Below are 19209 nucleotides of genomic sequence, written 5' to 3' on the forward strand. Positions count from 1 at the left end.
CCAGGACCCTGTGATCATGACCTGAGCCGAAGGCAGAGGCTTTAACCCACTGAGCCACCCAGGTGCCCCTACACCATGTACTTTTTAAATTAGAATACTGTGATGAACCAGTGGCTTTTCACGGACTTCATTTGTTTCAATTACTGGTAATCATTTTTGTAGTTATGTTTCAGCAGTTGAAATGTCATCGGTTGCCTGGGTGGCTCAGTCGGTTGGGCATCTGCCTTCGGCTCAGGTTATGATCCCCGGGTCCTGGGATCCAGCCCCACATCAGGCTCCCTGCACAGTGGGGAATCTGCTTCTCCCTCTCCCTCTGCTTGCTGCTCTGCCTGCTTCTGCTCTCTCTCTCCCTCTGCCTGCCTCGTGCTCTGTCTCTTCTCAAATAAATAAATAAAATCTTAAAAAAAAAAAAAGTCATAGTTTAGCCAAAGCAATCCTTAAGCTGCCCAAGTAGTCTTTGGACAAAACTGTGCAAATTTTTTTAAGCACCTTGGCTTTCTTTAATAAGACAAGCTCATCTTACACCTGCCCAGTCTTAGAAATTCAATCAGCTAGTTTCCTAAGCCCAATTGGTATTAGAGACCAAACTATGAAGACTAGGGATTGTTTACCTGATGTTGTGCTACTGGAATGGGGTGATTTATTGGGCGGTTTGGGGACAGAGATGGAAAATAACACGCACACATAGACGTAAGTTCATAGTCGTTTTGGGGGGCACCTGGCAGGCTCAGTTGGTGGAGCATGCCACTTTTGATTTGGGATTGTGAGTTCAAACCCCATATTGGGTGGGTGTAGAGATTATTTTAAAAATAAAATCTTTAGGGGTGCCTGGGTGGCTCAGTCACTGGGCATCTGTCTTCAGCTCAGGTCAGGATTCCAGGATCCTGGGTTCAAGCCCCACATCCAGCTTCTTGCTCAGTGGGGAGTCTGCTTCTCCCCTCCCTATGCCCCTCCTCTGTGCTCATACTCTTTCTCTCTTTCTCAAATAAATAAATAAAATCTTAAAAAATTACTAAGTTCATAGCCATTTTCAATTTAGTCCTGATAGTACTTCCCAAACATGATATGTAAATTCATTTTTATACCCCATCTCCAACTCCCAGTAATATTTGAATCCTTAATCCTATAGTCAAACTATAATTATGCCTTTTTCTTTGATCATAGGTGACTCATGTAATAGTTCACTCTGAAGCTCTTGATTTATAACAAAGCTAACAGAATGACTGAATTATTGGCTTGTCAGTAAAAGAAACAGATCCAAAATAGTGATGCTACTATTAACACTTAATATCAAACTGCTAAATAAAATCCAAATTTGTATTTGTACTTGCCTTTGTTCTAAGAGTATACCTTGGGATATAGAAAGTACTTTGGTCCAGAGGACTCTGAAATAATTGCTGCGTCTGTGGGCTAGGGAAGATCTGTTTCAATGTTTCAGTTCATTTTTAGTTTGAAAGGGTCAGAGTTGGACAGTTCTGAGCTCCTACTATTTTAGCTTCTACTTTTACTTGAGGCCATATTCAGCCACTGTCAGAAGGGTTCATGTTATTAGCCTGCATCATGAAGATAAATCGAAATACTTCAACAGTTCCATCTCCAAAGTACTAAATGAGAATTTCCCACTGTCTGGCTCCCCTGCCGTGACTCATGACGGCTCGATGTGTGAGCTTCATTCCCTGGGCGTTCTGCAGAGGCTGGACAAACCTAGTCAGACTTCTGCTATTTGGTTTCCCCTAATATATTTAGAATCTACAGTTTCATGTCTCCAAATAGATTTTCATTGTATTAAATTCTATCCTAATATGAAAACTTTTCTGTTATCTGCCTCCTCCCAAACCCCACCCCAGCTAGCTTTTCTTCCTTTTTTCTTTCTTTCTTTCTTTTTTTTTTTTTTTTTTTAAGATTTTATATATTTATTTGACAAGGAGAGAGAGACAATGAGAGAGGGAAACAGCAGGGGGAGTGCGAGAGGCAGAAGCAGGCTTCCCACTGAGTAGGGAGCCTGATTCGGGGCTTGATTCCAGGACTCTGGGATCATGACCCAAAATGAACGCAGACAACTAACGACTGAACAGCCCAGGCACCTGCCCCCGCCCCCACCAACCCCAATGAGCCTTTCTTTTCTCAATCATACAGGATCGCATTCCCTTCTAATCAGTACATCATGTATACGAAGCATTGTCGTAGCAAACCACAGCCCTAAATAATGATTTAGTTTTACAACATATATAAGCCAAGATGGTTTTCCATGTTGCTGTTTTCTAAATACAGTATCAGTTCTTTATTTATTTATTTATTTATTTTAAAGATTTTTATTTATTTATTTGAAAGACAGAGATCACAAGTAGGCAGAGAGAGAGAGAGAGAGGAAAACAGGCTCCCTGCTGAGCAGAGAGCCAGATGTGGGGCTCCATCCCAGGACCCTGAGATCATGACCTGAGCTGAAGGCAGAGGCTTTAACCCACTGAGCCACCCAGGAGCCCCCAGTATCAGTTATTTAGATATCTTAATCTACCTCCAGGAAAAATACATACACCCAAACTCACACTGGGTAGCTCATTGGGTTAAACGTCCATGTCTTGATTTCTGCTCAGATCAGGACCTCAGGGTGGTGGGATCGAGCTCTGCACTGGGCTCTGTGCCCAGCGGAGAGCCTGCTGTCTCCCTCTCCGTCTGCTCCTCCCACCGCTCATTCTCTCTCAAAAGTTATTTCTCTACACACACATTTTTCTTTTTTTCTTTTAATTTTAATTCTAGTTATATACAGTATACATACCTTTTTCTAGTATCAGTATCATAAAATGCAAATAGCTTAGTAATCCTCCAAATCTTCAGTGGCTTTGGAGAAAAACAACCAAGTTGGATATGATTCTATTAGAGCAGTGAAGAATTATTTCACACATTATATATGCCGCTTTAAAGCTTTTTCTGCAAGGAGACTTCTGACTCTGCTCCTATTGTAGAACGAATCAGTAGACTTTCAGTCTGGTGATCATACAATATAAATCTGCACACACACAAATAAAAATCCTTCTCTGGTGGCATCGGGAGTGGCGGGTGCCGTGCAGCCTTGATGAATGGCATTCGGAGAGGGACAAGCCTCTCACAGGTGGGCAGCCAGCGAATCTCCCATTCCCGGAGCAGTCGCCGAGCTGAGCATGTGTTCGCCTGGCATGGATGGAACAGCGACTCGTGAGGGGCAAGGAGAGAAGAACCAAGCTCTTTAAGGCTGTAAGGTCTCTAAGTATTTTTTTTTTTAATTCAATAACTGATGATGTATTTTCATGAACCTTAACTTTCCAGTGTTCTTGCTTCTCTGGAGGGCAGTTTCCTAATTGCATTGGTAAAGAAAGATGCCCGTGGATCGGCACTCAGCATCTTTTCGACCCCCTTTCCTGTGCAGAGGCCAGGAGACAAGAACATGTTCCAGGGGGTTTGGAGTACAAGAGAGAACTTGGCAAGTTATAATCAGGAGCACGCTGGGAAGCTCTGGAAGGCAGTGGGGGGTGGGGTGGGGTGAAAGCTGTTTCCACTCTTTTTGCTGTTCTGAGAGTAAGAACAGTCCTGCAGGTGTCAGATTTTTCTGGGCCAGATACTGGTGTCTGGTAAAGAGATGGGGGCTGGGGGCTGGGGGGCAGCGTAGGGTGCCCAGGCTCTGTTGGCGCCAACCCGGCAGGCAGGTGTGGTGGGACCTGGGGCTGACCATGGGGGCTGGGGAGCCCTCCTGGGGCCGAGGCTTCTTGCTGTGCAACAGTGGCAACTCTGTTGTTCTCCTGCTTACACTGGAGGTGGCCTTTTGGGCATCTGGGAGCGCTGAATTCCCTACGCTCAACCCTGTCCCATGTGGCCAGCCAGAAGGGCGCATAGGCACAGGATAAAAAAGGCAGAGATAAACCACAGGACTCTGGGGATGCTGAGGAGGGAGGAGGCAGTGGGGAACGAAAGGGCATTCACTGGGCCATGACAAGTAGAATAGAATGTTCCCAGCAGGGACTCCCGAAGAACTCAAGAAGGAGCTTCAAATACCTGCTGGGTCCAGAGGTCAGAGACAACACCTCGGGCAGTACCCGGGAAGGAATTACTCTGCGCTCTTCTCTGTTTTGACCTAGGAAGGGTCAGGAAGTAGTCTGCAAGTTTGGGGTGCTCAGAAACATCAGGTGGAGGAAACAGAAGGGAAACGGTGTTGCTGGGGCGCCTGGGTGGCTCAGTAGGTTAAGCATCTCACTTTTGATTTTGGCTAGGGTCCTGCTCTCAGGGTCCTGAGATGGAGCTCTGTGCTCAGTGGGGAGCCCGCTTGAGGTCTCTCTCTCCCCACCTCCCTCTGCCCCTCCCTCTCTAAATACATGGATAAAATCTTAAAAATCAAGTTCAAGGCTCTGAGTATTACATGGAGTTGAAGTCATATAAATAGATTTGAAATCATATAAATCAAGGGGCACCTGGCTGGCTCTGTCTGAGAAGCGTGCAATTCTTGATCACAGGGTCATGAGTTCAAGCCCCTGCAGGGCAAGGACTTCGCTTAATAAATGAATAGAATTATACAAATCAAGACCATGTTTGCAACTCTGGAACTTTTTGTTACCTCTGTGTGATTAAAAAATTATAAGGCTGTCTAAGTTTTCACCCAGGAGCAAGGGAAGCATTTTTCACACTGAGTAACTTCTTCTTTTTTTTTTTTTAAGATTTTATTTATTTGAGAGAGAGAAAGAGCACGAGCAGGAGGTAGGCAGAGGGAGAGAGGGAAGCAGACTCCCCACTAAGCAGGGAGTCCGACATGAGACTCGATCCTGGGACCCCGAGACCATGACCTGAGCCGAAATCAAGAGACAGATGCTTAACTGACTGAGCCACCCCAGGAGCCCCCAAACCGTAAGAGAAGCTCCATGATAGAGAACCATCTGAGGGTTGATGGAGGGAGGTGGGTGGGGATGGGCTAGATGCACGATGGCAGTTAAGAAGGGCACTTGCTGGGGCGCCTGGGTGGCTCAGTGGGTTAAGCCGCTGCCTTCGGCTCAGGTCATGATCCCAGGGTTCTGGGATCGAGTCCCCCATCAGGCTCTCTGCTCAGCGGGGAGCCTGCTTCCTCCTCTCTCTCTGCCTGCCTCTCTGCCTACTTGTGATCTCTCTCTGTCAAATAAATAAATAAAATATGTAAAAAAAAAAAAAGAAGGACACTTGCTGTGTTGAGCACTGGGTGTTATATATGTCATGAACCACTGAATTCTCCTCCTGAAACTAATATTGCACTGTAAGTTAACTAACTAGAATTTAAATAAAAATTTGAAGAAAAAAATGTTGTTGTGATATTTGAATAGTATTTTGGATGGACAAAAACCACATTTTTGGTCTCCTGCACATTTTACCTTTGTTTCTATTTGATATGCAGTCTACGGGGGAGGGGGGGGTACTTTCTGAAGTCAGGGTTGTTGTTTTTTTTTTTTTTAAGTAATCTCTAAACACCCAGTGTGGGGCTAGAACTCACCACCCCAAGATCAAGAGTTGTATGCTGGGATGCCTGGGTGGCTCAGTGGGTTAAAGCCTCTGCTTTTAGCTAAGGTCATGATCTCAGGGTCCTGGGATGGAGCCCCAAATTGAATTGGCTCTCTGCTCAGCAGGGAGCCTGCTTCCCCGCCTCTCTCTCTGCCTGCCTCTCTGCCTACTTGTGATCTTTCTCTCTCTGTGTCAAATAAATAAATAAAATTTAAAAAAAGAAAAAAAGGACTGTTAAGACCTCTTTCATATATACATATAGATATATAGATATTTACTGTAGTTACTGTGGTTACAAATCCACAAATCTAGTTTCTCTTAAACTTTGTTTTACTTTATTTACAAACCTAATTACTTTTAGTTACAAATCTAATAAAATTTAACTATTACTATAAGGGGGAGTTTCACCACTCGCTTCCTTTAATTATCTTAAATATTTTAAATGATGTTTACAAATTTAATATATTTAATTTTCTTTTCCAGTATTTCAACTATGTACAAGGCTATGTAATTCTTACAAATATAGTAAATCAAGTTTATTTTTTATATTACTTTCAATTTAAACTTATAACTGTAAATCAATTACTTGATTATAAACTTCAAGTTGGAATCATAAAACTAATATTTGTATATTTTAATAAGCCAAACTGTAAATATTTTATGTACTTAGAGCAATACAGCCAAATCATTCTTAAATGTATCATGTACCTTAATAGTATTAAAATATTAATGAAATTAATAATCCATATTATTTTACTCTTAACTCTTAGCTTCAAGAATAAAAAAAATATATTTACTGATTTGGGAACTCCTGGGTGGCTTAGTGGGTTAAGCCTGGGATTCTTGATCTCAGCTCATATCTTGATTTCAGGGTGGAGAGTTCAATGCCTGCCTTGGGCTCCACGCTGTGCACGGAACCTATTTAAAAAAGAGAGAGGGGCGCCTGGGTGGCTCAGTGGTTTAAGCCTCTGCCTTCAGCTCAGGTCATGATCTCAGAGTCCTGGGATGGAGCCCTGCATCTGGCTCTCTGCTCTGCTCTGCAGGGAGTCTGCTTCCCCCTCTCTCTGCCTGCCTCTCAGCCTACTTGTGGTCTCTCTCTCTCTCTGTGTCAAATCAATAAATAAAATCTTTAAAAAGAGAGAGAGAGAGGCTTACCTGCTTAAAACAATAAGGCATTCCCTAGAGGGTTAAGATTCACCGTGAACCCAGAGATGCATATCTATCAGCGCTGTTGCTGAAAGCCCAAGTGTGACGATCACATCACATACCCTGTGCTTGGACCCAAACTTAGCTCTCGCAGCCCGGCTGGTTTGCCCCCACTTTCTCCCTGTGAATGAAACTGATATTAACACCAGGGGGGGCTAAGTAAGGTTTGTGTTTCTTGCTCTTTAAGATTTTTTTTTAAATTTATTTATTTGACAGAGATCACAAGTAGGCAGAGAGACAGGCAGAGAAAGAGAGGGAAGCAGGCTCCCTGCGGAGCAGAGAGCCCGATGCGGGCCTCGATCCCAGGACCGTGGGATCATGACCCGAGCCGAAGGCAGAGGCTTTAACCCACTGAGCCACCCAGGCGCCCCAAGATTTTATTTACTTATTTTTCTAGAGAAAAAGAGCAGGGCAAGCCTCTAGAGGGAGGAGCAGGGGGAGGAGCCCAGGCAGAGGAACACGCGACTCCGACTCGGCGCGGAGCTCTGACCTGCGGCGGGATTTGACCTCAGCCAAAACCTGGAGTTCCTCCCGCCGCCGGCGGGGCCACCCGAGCGCTCCTGGGCTGTGTCTCTGACGCTGTGTTTAGGGGCAGGTGTCTAGAAAGTTACGGCCCTTTTTCAGGGGTGTTGATGAGCATTTTCTGATTGCCTTCCCCAAAGCTGGTCACTGGTGCGCATCCCGTAACAGCGCGTTATCACCCCCGTCTCACCCAGGCAGGGCGCGGAGTATGATCTTCACTGTCCCCCGTCGCCTCCGCCGATCTGAGCGTGGCCAGGGACGCCTCGTTGTTTGCGGTTCATGTATTTCGTCGCAAGTGTGGCTGAACGCGTTTCGTGTGTTCACTGCGCACCCAGCTTTCCGGGTGTGCCCCGCCGCGGCCGCAGGTAGGCCCGGGGCAGGTGCGGCCGAGCGCGCGATTCCGGGCCCCGCGGCCAGGGGGCGCTGCCGCCCGAGCCCCCACCCGGACCCGCTCTACCCACGCCCCGTCCGGGCTGGGGCGGGCGGCCGGCGGCGGGGGCGGGGGCGCAGGCGCAGGCGGGGCGCCGAGGTTGGCGTCTGCTCTCGAGCGGTAGCCGGAGGGGCCGCAGCATCATGACGGTGGGCGCCAGGCTGCGCAGCAAGGCGGCGAGTGGTTTCCTGCGCCGCGGGCCCCGGGGCCGAGCGCGGGCGGACGGGGACGAGGAGGCGGCCGCCCTCCTGGAGCAGCCGGAGCGCGGGGACGAGGCGGCGAGCGGGGCGAGCGCGGGGCGCCCGGGGGCCCGGAGCGCGCGCAAGGTGCACCTGGCCGCGCTCCCCGAGCGCTACGAGCCGCTGGAGGAGCCGGCGCCGGCCGAGAAGCCCAGGAGGAGGTACCGGCAGAAGCTGAAGAAGTACGGCAAGGTAGGGCCCCACGCCCGCCCCCGCCCGCGGGCCCAGGGTGCGGGCGGCCCGACCCCCGGCTTCCTGACCGAGCGCCTTGAGGGTGGGCGTCGGGTCCCCACCGCCCGGCCGCGCTCCGCTTCTCGGAGCTGCCCTTGGCGTCCCCTCTCCAGCCGTCGTTAACAGACACGGACGAGGGTTCTGTCCACTGGGAGGTGAAGGAAAACTCGATCGCGAGTAACCACAGAACCCAAACCGGAGCCGGGGTATGGGGGGTGGGGGCGCGGACCAATCCAACCCCTAACCCCCCCGGGGGCTGCGCCTGGTAACGTTCCCAGCACGTCCCAGCATCCCCGTGGTTCTGATCCTGGTGTGCCTTACACCCGCCTTGTACAGCCGGCAGGTCAGAAATCCGTGTCCCTATTTTACAGATGGGAATACGGAGGCATTAGCGTGGTGAGGTGACCTGTAGAGGGTGACCCAGTTGGAAAGTAGGGAGTTGCAGGCCGGTTCGTCTGTTCCTGGCAACATCCTCTCCGGGATATCCCACCAGCTGAGAATTGTTTGGGTTTTTCTCCTTAAGTTCCAGACGTTATTTCCAGGTCCTGGGAGCACGACAGTACATAAATAGGCACTTGTTGAATCTACTTTTCTCTTCCCCCAGCTGGCCACTCTTACACTGTGGGACCTGCAAACATACCACTGCCTTTTGCCTTGGGAGCTGGGGGGCAGAGGAAGGAGGGGAGACAGAGACGAGCGGTAGAGAGAGAGAGAGAAAATATGAAGATGGGATAAAATGACAGTGTCCTTCTCCGAGATCGAAGCCCAAGGCAGTGCCTAGGCGAATCACTTGAAGCTACTTCTGCCCCCACCTCCTGGGACTGGGCAAGGCCACCCAGAAGAAGATCATAAAACTCAACTGTGTTCTGGCCAAAGGCCGGATCTGATTCACAGTCTCTTTGTCTGTGCCTCTTAGCCTGTCTAAAACCATCTGGTTTCTGCTCCTAGAAACTTGGGTGTATCATCCCCTGTAAAAGCCAGTCAGCGGGTTTGGCACAGTATACGGGCAGGCATTGAGGTCGGGACTCTCGGGCTGGGTCCTGCTAGAACTGACCCATCTGGTCTCAGTTCAGCACCACAAAACCACTGCTGGCCTCCCAGCTGGCGAACCTGGTAGTGGGGACATCTCGGGTCAGGGGCTGGCATGTGGAGATGCTTTTTGGGTGCTCATTTCGTGCAGGGATCATGCGAACCACCAGAGATAACGCAACAGATACAGTGCAGTCCTGCCCTAGTGAAGTGCACACCTCCTGGGGAGATCCCGGCAGAGTCCGGCCACCACCATGGAGCCACATGGTACAGAGTCCTTGAGATGAGGGTGTTGAAGTCAGGTGACATGAGAACTGGGCAGGGAAGATTGAGGTTTCAGAGGTTAAGGATGAGGTACTATATCACACTTAACCAGGATGGTTACTTAAAAAAATAAAAACAAACAAAAAAACCAGAAACAAAAAATAACAAATGTTGGCAAGGTTGTGGAGAAATTGGAATTCTGCAGATTGCTAATAGAAATGTAAAATGGTGCAGTTGCTATGGTAAACAGTTTGTGGAGTTTCCTCCAAAAATTAAGCATAGAACTACTGTTTGATTTAGCAGTTCAGCTCCTAGTTATATACCCAAAATAACTGAAAATAAGTACTGAAGTCTACATACATGTATTTGAGGGAGACAACATAGAGAACATATTCACATGTTCATAGCAGCATTATTCAAAATAGCCAAAAGGTGACAACAACTCCTGTGTCTGTCAGCTGATAAATGATAAAATGTGGTATATATACATTGTGGAATATTACTCAGTCATAAAAAGGAATGAAATCCCATTACGTTCCACAGCGTGGATGTGATGGAGGCTGGCTGGGTCCAAGGAGGGTCCTTGGCTCCGTGCAAGACGGCACTCAAAACTCGAGCTTCTAGAGGAAGTGAGAGCAGAGTTCATTGAAGACAGAGAGAGAGAATATAAATACAGAGTGTGTTGGAGACTTGGAAAGAAAAGGGAGTCTGGTCTGGGCTTGGGGTTTTCACTGGGACTTAGTGTTTTTACTGAGGATGACGGGCTGGTGCAAGTGTCGTCTTAGGCATCTAGGAACAAAGACGAGGGTTGAGGTGTCTGTCCTTCAGAAGTCCCTTGGCGCCGGGGATCTTGATGAGTCACTGGTCTTGGAACCACCCTGCCTGGTCACTCCTTAGATGCTACCTGTTGTGCCGGAAGACTTGAAAGCAATTGTTAAAACCTTGACCTTTACAAGGAGAACATACATTATCTGTTCTATGAGGTGTGTGTAGCAGGACCGGCTGCAGGTCCTGGCAGAAAAAAGAATGAACAAAGCAGTTTGTCTTGGGGTCCCTTTAATTTCCCTCTCTCAGATGAACCTCGGAAACTGTGCTAAGTGAAAGAAACCAGACACATGGGGTCACGTGCCATGAGCTTGGATGGTTCTGTTTCTATAGAATGTCCAAAATCGGTAAATGCAGAGAGAGGGAAGCAGATGGGTGGTTGCCGGGGACTGGGGAGACGGAAAAATGGGGGCGGGGGCAAGTGTGTAACAGGTGCAGCTCTTCCTTTTGGGGCTGGTGAAGATGTATTGGAAGTCGGTTGAGGTGCTGGTCACATGGCACTGTCCGTGTACCAGATGCCACCAAATATTTCACTTTAAAATGGTGAGTTTTTGTTTTGTGAATTTCACCACAATTAAAAAAAATAAAAAAGGTAAAATGGACCCGACCGAGAAGGGGTGGCATCCAGGGCGGAGGGAACAGCCCAGGCAGGGATGTGCGCGGCTGGAAGCTCTTCTGTCTTACCGTCGGTGGGTAGACCCCGGAAGCCAGAGGAGAGGACGCTGTCCCATTCGAGATGGACGCGCCCTCCCTGCCTTCAACTTCCCACTTTCTTGGAGGCATCTGGGAAGGTAACCAGTTCGGTTCCACCGCGGGGGAAGGAAAGAGCCCACCCCGCTGTGCCGAAAATCCACGGCCACAGCCAGGCCCCCGCCGGAGGTGTGGGGAGGTGAGTCTCCAGGCTTCAGCTGCCCACGTGAATCTTCCCCTTTCCGGGCCTGTTGGAATAAGGAGGGACTCGTGAAGGCGCCGCGTTGTTAATGGACGCTTTTCCTCCAGGAAGGGGGCGTGGCCCTTCCTATTCATCCGTTCACCGTCCAGCCCTGCACCCACGTCCCTTCCTGCTTCTGTTTAAAGAGGCATTTGTGGGGGCTCCTGCGAGGCTCAGTGGGTTAAAGCCTCTGCCTTGGCCTCAGGTCATGATCCCAGGATCCTGGGATGGAGCCTTGACTTGGGCTCTCTGCTCAGCAGGGGGCCTGCTTCCTCTTCTCTCTCTGCCTGCCTCTCTGCCTACGTGTGATCTCTGTCAATAAATAAATAAATAATCTTTAAAAAAAAATAAAGAGGCATTTGTGAAATGCAAAAGGATTTCTCCTCTCCTGCTGCCCTGTGGTCCCCAGGGCCCAGCTGGTCCCACCTCCCAGAGGCTCGGGCTGGGGGCGGGTGTGCGGGGACTCCTGCCTGGTGCTGTGTAAGGGTGTGAATGTTCACACGGTGCTTTAATGGTTCAAGGGCTGTGTTCTGGGGACACGGAAGGGGCAGGGACAGATGTTGGCAGTTCTGCCGCAGCATGGCAGCAGCTCGGCTGCCCATTTCCTGAGGGACACCCCTCAATTATCCCCAGAACCTTGGAAAGTGGAGGGGAACCCCCCATTTTGCAGCAATAGAAACCAGTTTAAGGAAGTTGTGCTCTTCAGGGCTGCACAGCTGGAGAGTAGCCAGCCAAGCTGGGCGGCAGGAGTCTCACCTGCCAGTTGGGTTGAGGGGACTGACCCCCAAAACTTAGCTTAAGATGAGAGGCCACCTTTCCCAGGCACCCCTGAGAGCCGCGGGAGACGTGTGGATGAGGACAGTAAGTACGTTTTGTCCACTAGGCAGCTAGGAGAGGATGGGAGGGGGAAATTCAGTGTGTGGAGGAGCCTTTATCTCAAGGGGGAGAAAAATTGTCTTCATGCTCTCGGGGCATCTGGTAAGGACAGGGGCACCGGAGCCCTGCCCCCTGTTGGTTTGGGGACTTTGAGGCTGGGCCTACCATTTGGCTTAAGTTTCCTTCTCTGTGACCTGGAGTAAAAAGAGGGTTTTAAAACCTGGCAGGTTGGCAAGTCTTCTGTGATGGTTGGCTGCTGTCTTAGGGCGGGGGTTGGGGGGATGAAGGAGAGACCTCGTAGGACTGTTGACTTTCTGATTCTTTTTTTTTTTTTTAAGATTTTATTTATTTATTTGACAGAGAGATCACAAGTAGGCAGAGAGGCAGACAGAGAGAGAGAGAGAAGGAAGCAGGCTCCCCGCTGAGCAGAGAGCCCGATGTGGGACTCGATCCCAGGACCTTGAGATCATGACCTGAGCCGAAGGCAGCGGCTTAACCCACTGAGCCACCCAGGCGCCCCTCTGATTCTTTTTTAATCAGAACGCAGTAACTCAGAAAAAACCTCCGTCTCAGCTTTGTACCAGGTCCTGACCGCATTTCAGACTGGAGACTTGATCTTCATATTCGGGGAAAAGTGATCTTTGTGGGCAGCTGGGGTTTTGTTTTATTTGTTTTGTGTTTTGTTTTGTTTTGTTTTGTTTTGTTTTGTTGGAAACTGGAAGGGAATGGTGAGTCCCTGACTTGACCGGAGGCTTAGTTGAATATACGAAGAACCCCCAGAAAGCATGATGTCCTAGGACAGCTATAATAGATCACCACCAGCATGCCGGTTTAGGACCCACACCAGCTGGTCAGGGCTGGAGGCCAGAAGTCCAAAATCACAGTCACTGTGCTGAAGTCCCCAGGCCGGTTCCCGTGCGGGCATCAGGGAAAAACCAGTTTCTTTCCAGCTTCCAGAGGTCCCCATCCTCCCGCACCCAGGCCAGCAGTGCAAGTCCGTGGACCTCAGCCTCTGCTTCTGTCACGACGACACTGCGTGCTGTGTGACTTGTGTCCCTCTTAGAAGGACGACTGTCCTCCTTTGGGTCTTTATGAATATATAGGGGCCCTTAGAATGATTGGCCCCACATGAATAACCCAGGACCATCTCCCCCATCTTAAGACCCTTAATCACATCTGCAGAATCCCTTTGACCCCAGAAAGCCATATATTTACAGGATCTTGGGATTGGGGGGCCGCATTCTTCAGCCTACGATGCTCCCCTGGGTCCTCCATGCCCCACAGCTTCTCCAAGAGATGATTTGGTTTGAAAACTTGACTCACATCAAGAATTCCAAACCTCCCTCAAGTGACACTGAAATGGTCGTTGATAGATACTTTATGTTTCTTTGTATCGCTTTTCTGGAACCTGTGTTTTGACAAATGAGCTGTTTTAGCAGCTTCTTTCTAAATGGCGAAGGTGAAGTGAGGAGCAGTTTTTGCAAATACCTGGCTGGGGAAAGGGGGTGCACAGAGGCCAGAGACGTCCGGCTCAATGCAGGCGCCCGCGATTCCCGATCCCCGTGGCACTGCGTATAAAGGACGGTTCACACTTGCTCCCAGGGAACAGTCTTTCTGTTACTGTTATTTCAGGGAGGAAAGTAAAATTCTCCTGCCGAATCTCATTATGCATTTATAGAACAGTCTCTCTCAGCAGCCTCACGCCACCCCCCACGGGCACCCTGGTGTCTCACTGAGGAGTCCATGGGCGCTATGCCAGGAGTCAATGTCTAGAGAAGCCATCTAAGTCACCTGGCTCTCTCTCCCGGGCTCTTTATGGAGCCTGCGAGGTTCCACAGGAAAGACCCGGGCCCTTTCTGGGCGCTGGGGGTACGGCCGTGAGCAGGAACCCCGTCATCCCGGAGAGAGGGCAGGTCAGCCTGCCGGACAGAGGAGGTTTGCTGGGTAGCGTTGGCTCTGAGCTTCGTGACTGTGATCAGGCATTTTAAGCAAAACCAGGAATTTTAAGTATTTACTGGGAGTTGGAAAGGTCAGGGGGCTGAGAGACAGGTGTGTGGTAGAGCCCAAGTCACCCGCATGGATGTTTGACTGCATTGAAGGGTAAGGATGAAAGCTGGGGGTGGGAAGAGGAGGGGGTGCGGTGGACAACAGCACCATTAATACTGGGGGCATCTCTGCTTCCTGTTGGCCATCCCGTCTGAGTCCTGGGATATCGCCTGTCCAGCACCAGGCCTTGCAGAAAAGGAGTGAAAGGCAAGAAAGTGCAGCGTAGTCCTTAGCCTGGCGGAGTGTACAATCGTACTGCAGGGTGCGGCAGGAGAGAACAGCGGGAGACGGAGACAGTGTGCGGGCTGCAGGCGTCTGCCCCGGAGCTCGAGGGAGGGCAGGGTGGGCTTTCAGACAGGTGAGGGCAGGGACACGGGACCCCGCCTGGCGATGATGCAGGGACTGGGCTGGAACAGAGAAAAGAGTAGACTTTGGTTCAAAAATAAAACCAGGGCGGGGCGCCTGGGTGGCTCAGTCAGTTAAGCGTCGGCCTTCAGCTCAGGTCATGTTCCCAGGGTCCTGGGATCGAGCCTCCTCCGCCTGCCGCACCCCCTGCTTGTGCGTTCTCTCACTCTCCTGCGCTCTGTCTCTGACAAATAAATAAGTAATAAATAAACGGGCACCTGGGTGGCTCAGTGGGTTAAAGCCTCTGCCTTCGGCTCAGGTCATGATCCCGGGGTCCTGGGATTGAGCCCCATATCGGGCTCTCTGCTCAGCAGGGAGCCTGCTTCCTCCTCTCTCTCTCTGCCTGCCTCTCTGCCCACTTGTGATCTCTCTGTCAAATAAGTAAAATCTTAAAAAGTAAATAAACAAGTAAGTAAATAAAACAACAGACCAACAAACCAGGGGCGCCTGCTGGTTCAGTCAGTAGAGCCTGTGACTCTGGATCTCAGGGCTGTGAGTTCCAGCCCCGTGTTGGGTGTGGAGCCTGGTTGGAAAACAGAAGGGGTTTGGTTTCGGATCTGGCATCCTCAGTGCTGTTCCCGGGATGTCCGAGTGGTCTGGAAATGTGCAGGGCTTGAAGATCCGTTGCCAGATGATGACATCTGTGCTGAGCCCCCGCATGTGCGTGGCGGGGGGTGGGGGGGGCAGATGTGGAAACACGGGATGTGGCCCGTTTGTCCTGACGGTCCTTTCCTGGGTCACCGTTGCGTGGGAGGGACTGCAGAGCTGCCTAACCCGCCCCTTTGCTTTTCTCTTCTCTTCCTGAAAAACAGAACGTGGGGAAGGTCGTCACCAAGGGATGCCGCTACGTGGTCATCGGCCTGCAAGGCTTCGCCGCGGCCTACTCTGCCCCGTTCGGAGTAGCCACCAGCGTGGTCTCGTTCGTGCGCTAGCGGGAGCTGCGGGGCCGAGCTCTGGCGCGGACGGCCGCTCCGCTCTGGGACCACCCTTGACCTGAACCCACAGAACCCTTGGAGGAGATCAGTGTCTTTCCTGGCTGCATCGGATCAATGTTATGAATGGAACATCCCTGCGCATCGCTGAGCTTTTCGTGACTTAGGACCCAGGCGGCTCCCGACGGACAATCCCGCAGAGAATCAGGCCTGCCTTAGGTTTGGGGTCACCGTGTGCAAACACCGAAGGCTTCCCGGGGTGGCAGCCGCGGCGGCGGGACTGGGCCGGCAGCAGACACTTGGCAGACGGGGCACCCCGGGTGGGTAGCCGGGGCGGTGATGACAAGGGGGCAGAGGGCTGTTGACCTGGACCAAGATGATTTGTTCTGTTCTGGAAAGGTCGCAGGCTGACATGGTGCTCACGGCCCTCGGCTGCCTCGCTTCTGGGGGCAGCCCGGGAGCTGTTTGTCTGTCCTGCGCCCCATCTCCCCTCTCCAGCCCTTTGTCACCAGGAGTATAATCACGGGCTTGAGGAGAAGAAGAAACAGGGAAGGAAAATCTCTTGCAAGGTGGGGATGCGTTGAAAACTGTCGATGATGTGTGTGACGGTGTAAAGCTGATAAACGTGTGTCTCTCCCCGCCCCCCCCCCCAGCCCACGAACGTGCAGCGGGAGGGGAGGGAAGGAGGGGGCTCAGGGCCGGCTGGGTGGGCTGGAGCGGCGGCTGGAGGGAGCACTCCTGCCGCTGGGCCGGGGCGCCGGGGCTGCGAGTTCTGAGCTGCTCGCCTGTCCAGGCAGTCGGCGGCCTCCTCACTCCCTGCAGCTGCTCGCCACCTCTGTGCCCTTGGGAGAGAGGGAGACACTGCGCCTCGCAAGAAAAATGTGTGATTTTGGAGATTGAACCAGTACGTAGGAGACGGGTGTGCCGGAAGTAGAAACAAGAAAGATGGTGGACGGGAGGCGCGGGAGTCCAGGAGCCAGGTCTGGTTCCTCAGCCCTGGGAAACCTCAGGCGAGCTGGGCTTGCAGCTCCGGGGAGGGACCAGGGATGCCGGGTGGCCAGGGGCGCCGTGGCTGGTGCTGAAAATCCCCCTGAAGCCCGAGCTCTCTCTGGCTGCCTCTGGAGCATCCTTTCCTCTCGTGCTGCCAAGCTGGTCCACATCGCACCTGGATTCAGAGCTCAGCGCCGCATGGGTCCTGGGGGCTCCCCCGGGACGGCCCAAGGACTGCCATTGGACCCTTGGCCAGCGAAGTAAAAGAAAGAGGAGGCCCCTTTTACCATACCCCTCTGCCAACCCCCCGCATAGCCCACTGCTGCGACTCTTGACAGAAGCCCCAGAAGGCCAAGGGGTTGTTGCCGACCCATCTGTAGGGCGTGGCCACACCCCCATGTTGCCCTGAGCAGGTCCCCGGGCCTTGCAGAGGCAGCCTCAGGGCTCAGGCCTCACCAGCCAGAAGAACCAGGTGGCACCAGGATGTGGAGAAGGTGGGTGGAGAAGACAGACAGAGGGACAGAAACAGGAACCAGTGTAGGAGAGCGTTGTAGCTAGACGCTCTGGAGGCCGTGTTGAGGAAGAACTTGGGTCCCACTCTGCATCATCCATACTTGGGAGGAAAAGACACAACAAGCGGGCTTGCTTCCATCAGATGATGAAGTGGATGATGAGAGCACATTTTCAGCCACGGAAGATCATGACGGCTTGCCTGGGCACACTGGGACTCGGGGGAGAGAGACCCAAGTAGAAGAAACAGCCAAGCAGGGTTCAGTGGGAGAGCCAGGCCTCTGGGGCCTGTGACGGGCCTGGCGGGCGTCTGTCCGTGGTGGCCCAGGGGTGCTGACCTGCCCCAGAGGAGTCTACCGAGTCCCCTACTGAGGGGAGCAGAAGTGGGACTCTGGAAGGACCCAGAGCTGCCGAGGCCTGTCCCGTGAAGACCTTCCCGGCCCCATCCCCAAATTGGAGACACTCTCAGGCCAAGCACATTTGGCCCTTGAAATTTGAATTGTCTGATGAATAATCAACCTAGGAATGTCATCCGTCAGAATCTCGCAGGGATTGTCCTGGGAGCCAGATTCCTGTGTACAGAAGATGACCTTGTCCGGACTCCTGAGTGCTCATTTCCCTGGCCAGGGCATCCATGTTGCAGATTAGCTTTTCCCCTATTTCTCTGTCTTCAGTTGGTGGTGGTGGTGGTGGTGGGGTGTGTGTGTGTGTGTGTGTGTGTGTGTGTTTGTGTTTCATGTCAGGGTCCACACCTTACTGAGAACTGAGCTGCAGAGCTTTGCCTTTCCGCGCTTGACCAAGAGGCTTCTTTTGTATCCTTTTCTTACCCTGTGATGTAAATAAAACCCTCCATTGTGTAACGTGTCTGTGTGTGACATTTTTTTCCTCGCTTTCCAGCCTTGCCAGTGATTCCCGCAGCGTCCAGCCAAAGCTGACTTCACAGGGCAGGCGAGGGCCGGTCGAGGACCTCCCTGGGGCCACCCACGCCACCACGGGGAGCCCAAGGCCGCCCCAAGGGGAAGAGGAGGGCCCTCGATTCATCTGGAACTCTGCTTAGGTGTTAAGGAGGGGTTAAGGAGTTGTCTAGAAACAGCAGAATAGGCTTTAGTGTACAGAAGAAGCCTCAGCTCACGCATTTGTGGGAAGTGAAAATTTCCAGAACCTCCAATAGTTGAAAACTCCAGAGCCAGAATGTGTAGCTTGAAGACAGAGTCTGGGTATAAAGAAGGAGATAGTTTTTATCACTTCACCAGGCCAAGGAGGCAGGGTGCCTCCAGGGTGCCACCCAGGGTCAAAAGGCTGAGTGAGGGTCTTAGAGGAAAACACGGGATCTGGGAGCATTTGATAGGAATCGGGCCTGAGCCGTGTTCACCATGTCTTCAAGCCGGCGCTGGCCATCGGCGACTTGTTACTAAGTCTCAACTTTGATATGGAGCTCCGGAGCTCCTGGAACGTAGGATTTTACAGAAAAGCCAAGAGGGGAGGGAGAGAGGCTTCAAGAACGGAGAAACTTGTTCAGTTGAAAGATAGGCCTTGCTGAAGCAGGAGTATGTCCATAATTTCCATCCATCTTTACATTTCCATTGAGGTTTCACAATTTTGATGGAGGAGCTCCTGTGGGGCCAGGAAGCTGCGTTTTGCACTAGTGAGTCAGAAGATTGGGCAATGCTGGCCCCTGGGGGTTGCTGTAGGTTGCAGCTGCCAGTGGACTGCCCAGGTGGGAGCCTGGGGTCTGTCCAACCTGAGCCGGGGAGCGAGGGGGTACCTGGCAGGTGCCAGCCCTAGGTGGGCATATGTAACAAGCCCTTTGTTGAGAGTCCCCGCCGGAGCTGTGGGAAAAGGCATAGTGGGAGTTCTGCACCCACGGGGGATGGGTGAGTTTTCCAATACCACCAAGGCACTCTCTGACCCCAGCTGGGTGTTCTACAGTTTGATTCCGTTCTAGCACTGTTCCCTGGAGAGAGCAGCGGATCCCTCGGATGAAAGGGCTTAGTCCTCTGGCAAGACCGGTCCAAGCTGCCCGCCACCTGTGCTTTTTCACTGACCAGCTAAAGATCGAGGTTCCTACAACACCCTTGGGTTCTCTTCCTTTGCTAGAGCGGCGCACAGAACTCAGAGAAACATTTTACTGCACTACCTATTTATTACAAAAGGCTCTGACTCAGGAGCAGCTGGATGAAGAGATGTATAGGGCAAGATCTGAGGAGAGGGTCCAGAGCTTCCGTGCCTCTCTAAACACACCCGTCACCCCAAATCTCCAGCATGTTCCCCAACCTGGAAGGG

The 19209-nt window shown here is 51.6% G+C and overlaps 1 protein-coding gene and 1 long non-coding RNA gene across 2 annotated transcripts; one reads left to right on the top strand and one right to left on the bottom strand.

Annotated features, from left to right (window-relative positions):
- Positions 1–2725: 2725 nt before the first annotated feature.
- On the bottom strand, positions 2726–7690 carry LOC309849946. The gene is made up of 3 exons (XR_014304002.1): positions 7187–7690; positions 6288–6408; positions 2726–3168 (listed from the first exon to the last, which is right to left on the bottom strand). It is a non-coding gene; the product is annotated as an uncharacterized lncRNA (long non-coding RNA).
- Positions 7691–7712: 22 nt separating this feature from the next.
- LOC309849945 (required for drug-induced death protein 1) lies at positions 7713–17786 on the top strand. Its single transcript, XM_082703044.1, has 2 exons — positions 7713–8079; positions 15307–17786. The coding sequence occupies exons 1-2, from the start codon at positions 7792–7794 to the stop codon at positions 15424–15426; spliced, it is 408 nt and encodes a 135-aa protein (XP_082559170.1). The 5' UTR covers positions 7713–7791; the 3' UTR covers positions 15427–17786.
- The last annotated feature ends 1423 nt before the right edge of the window (positions 17787–19209 follow it).

This window comes from Mustela nivalis (assembly GCF_964662115.1).
Source record: "Mustela nivalis genome assembly, chromosome: 16".
Lineage (NCBI taxonomy): Eukaryota > Metazoa > Chordata > Mammalia > Carnivora > Mustelidae > Mustela > Mustela nivalis.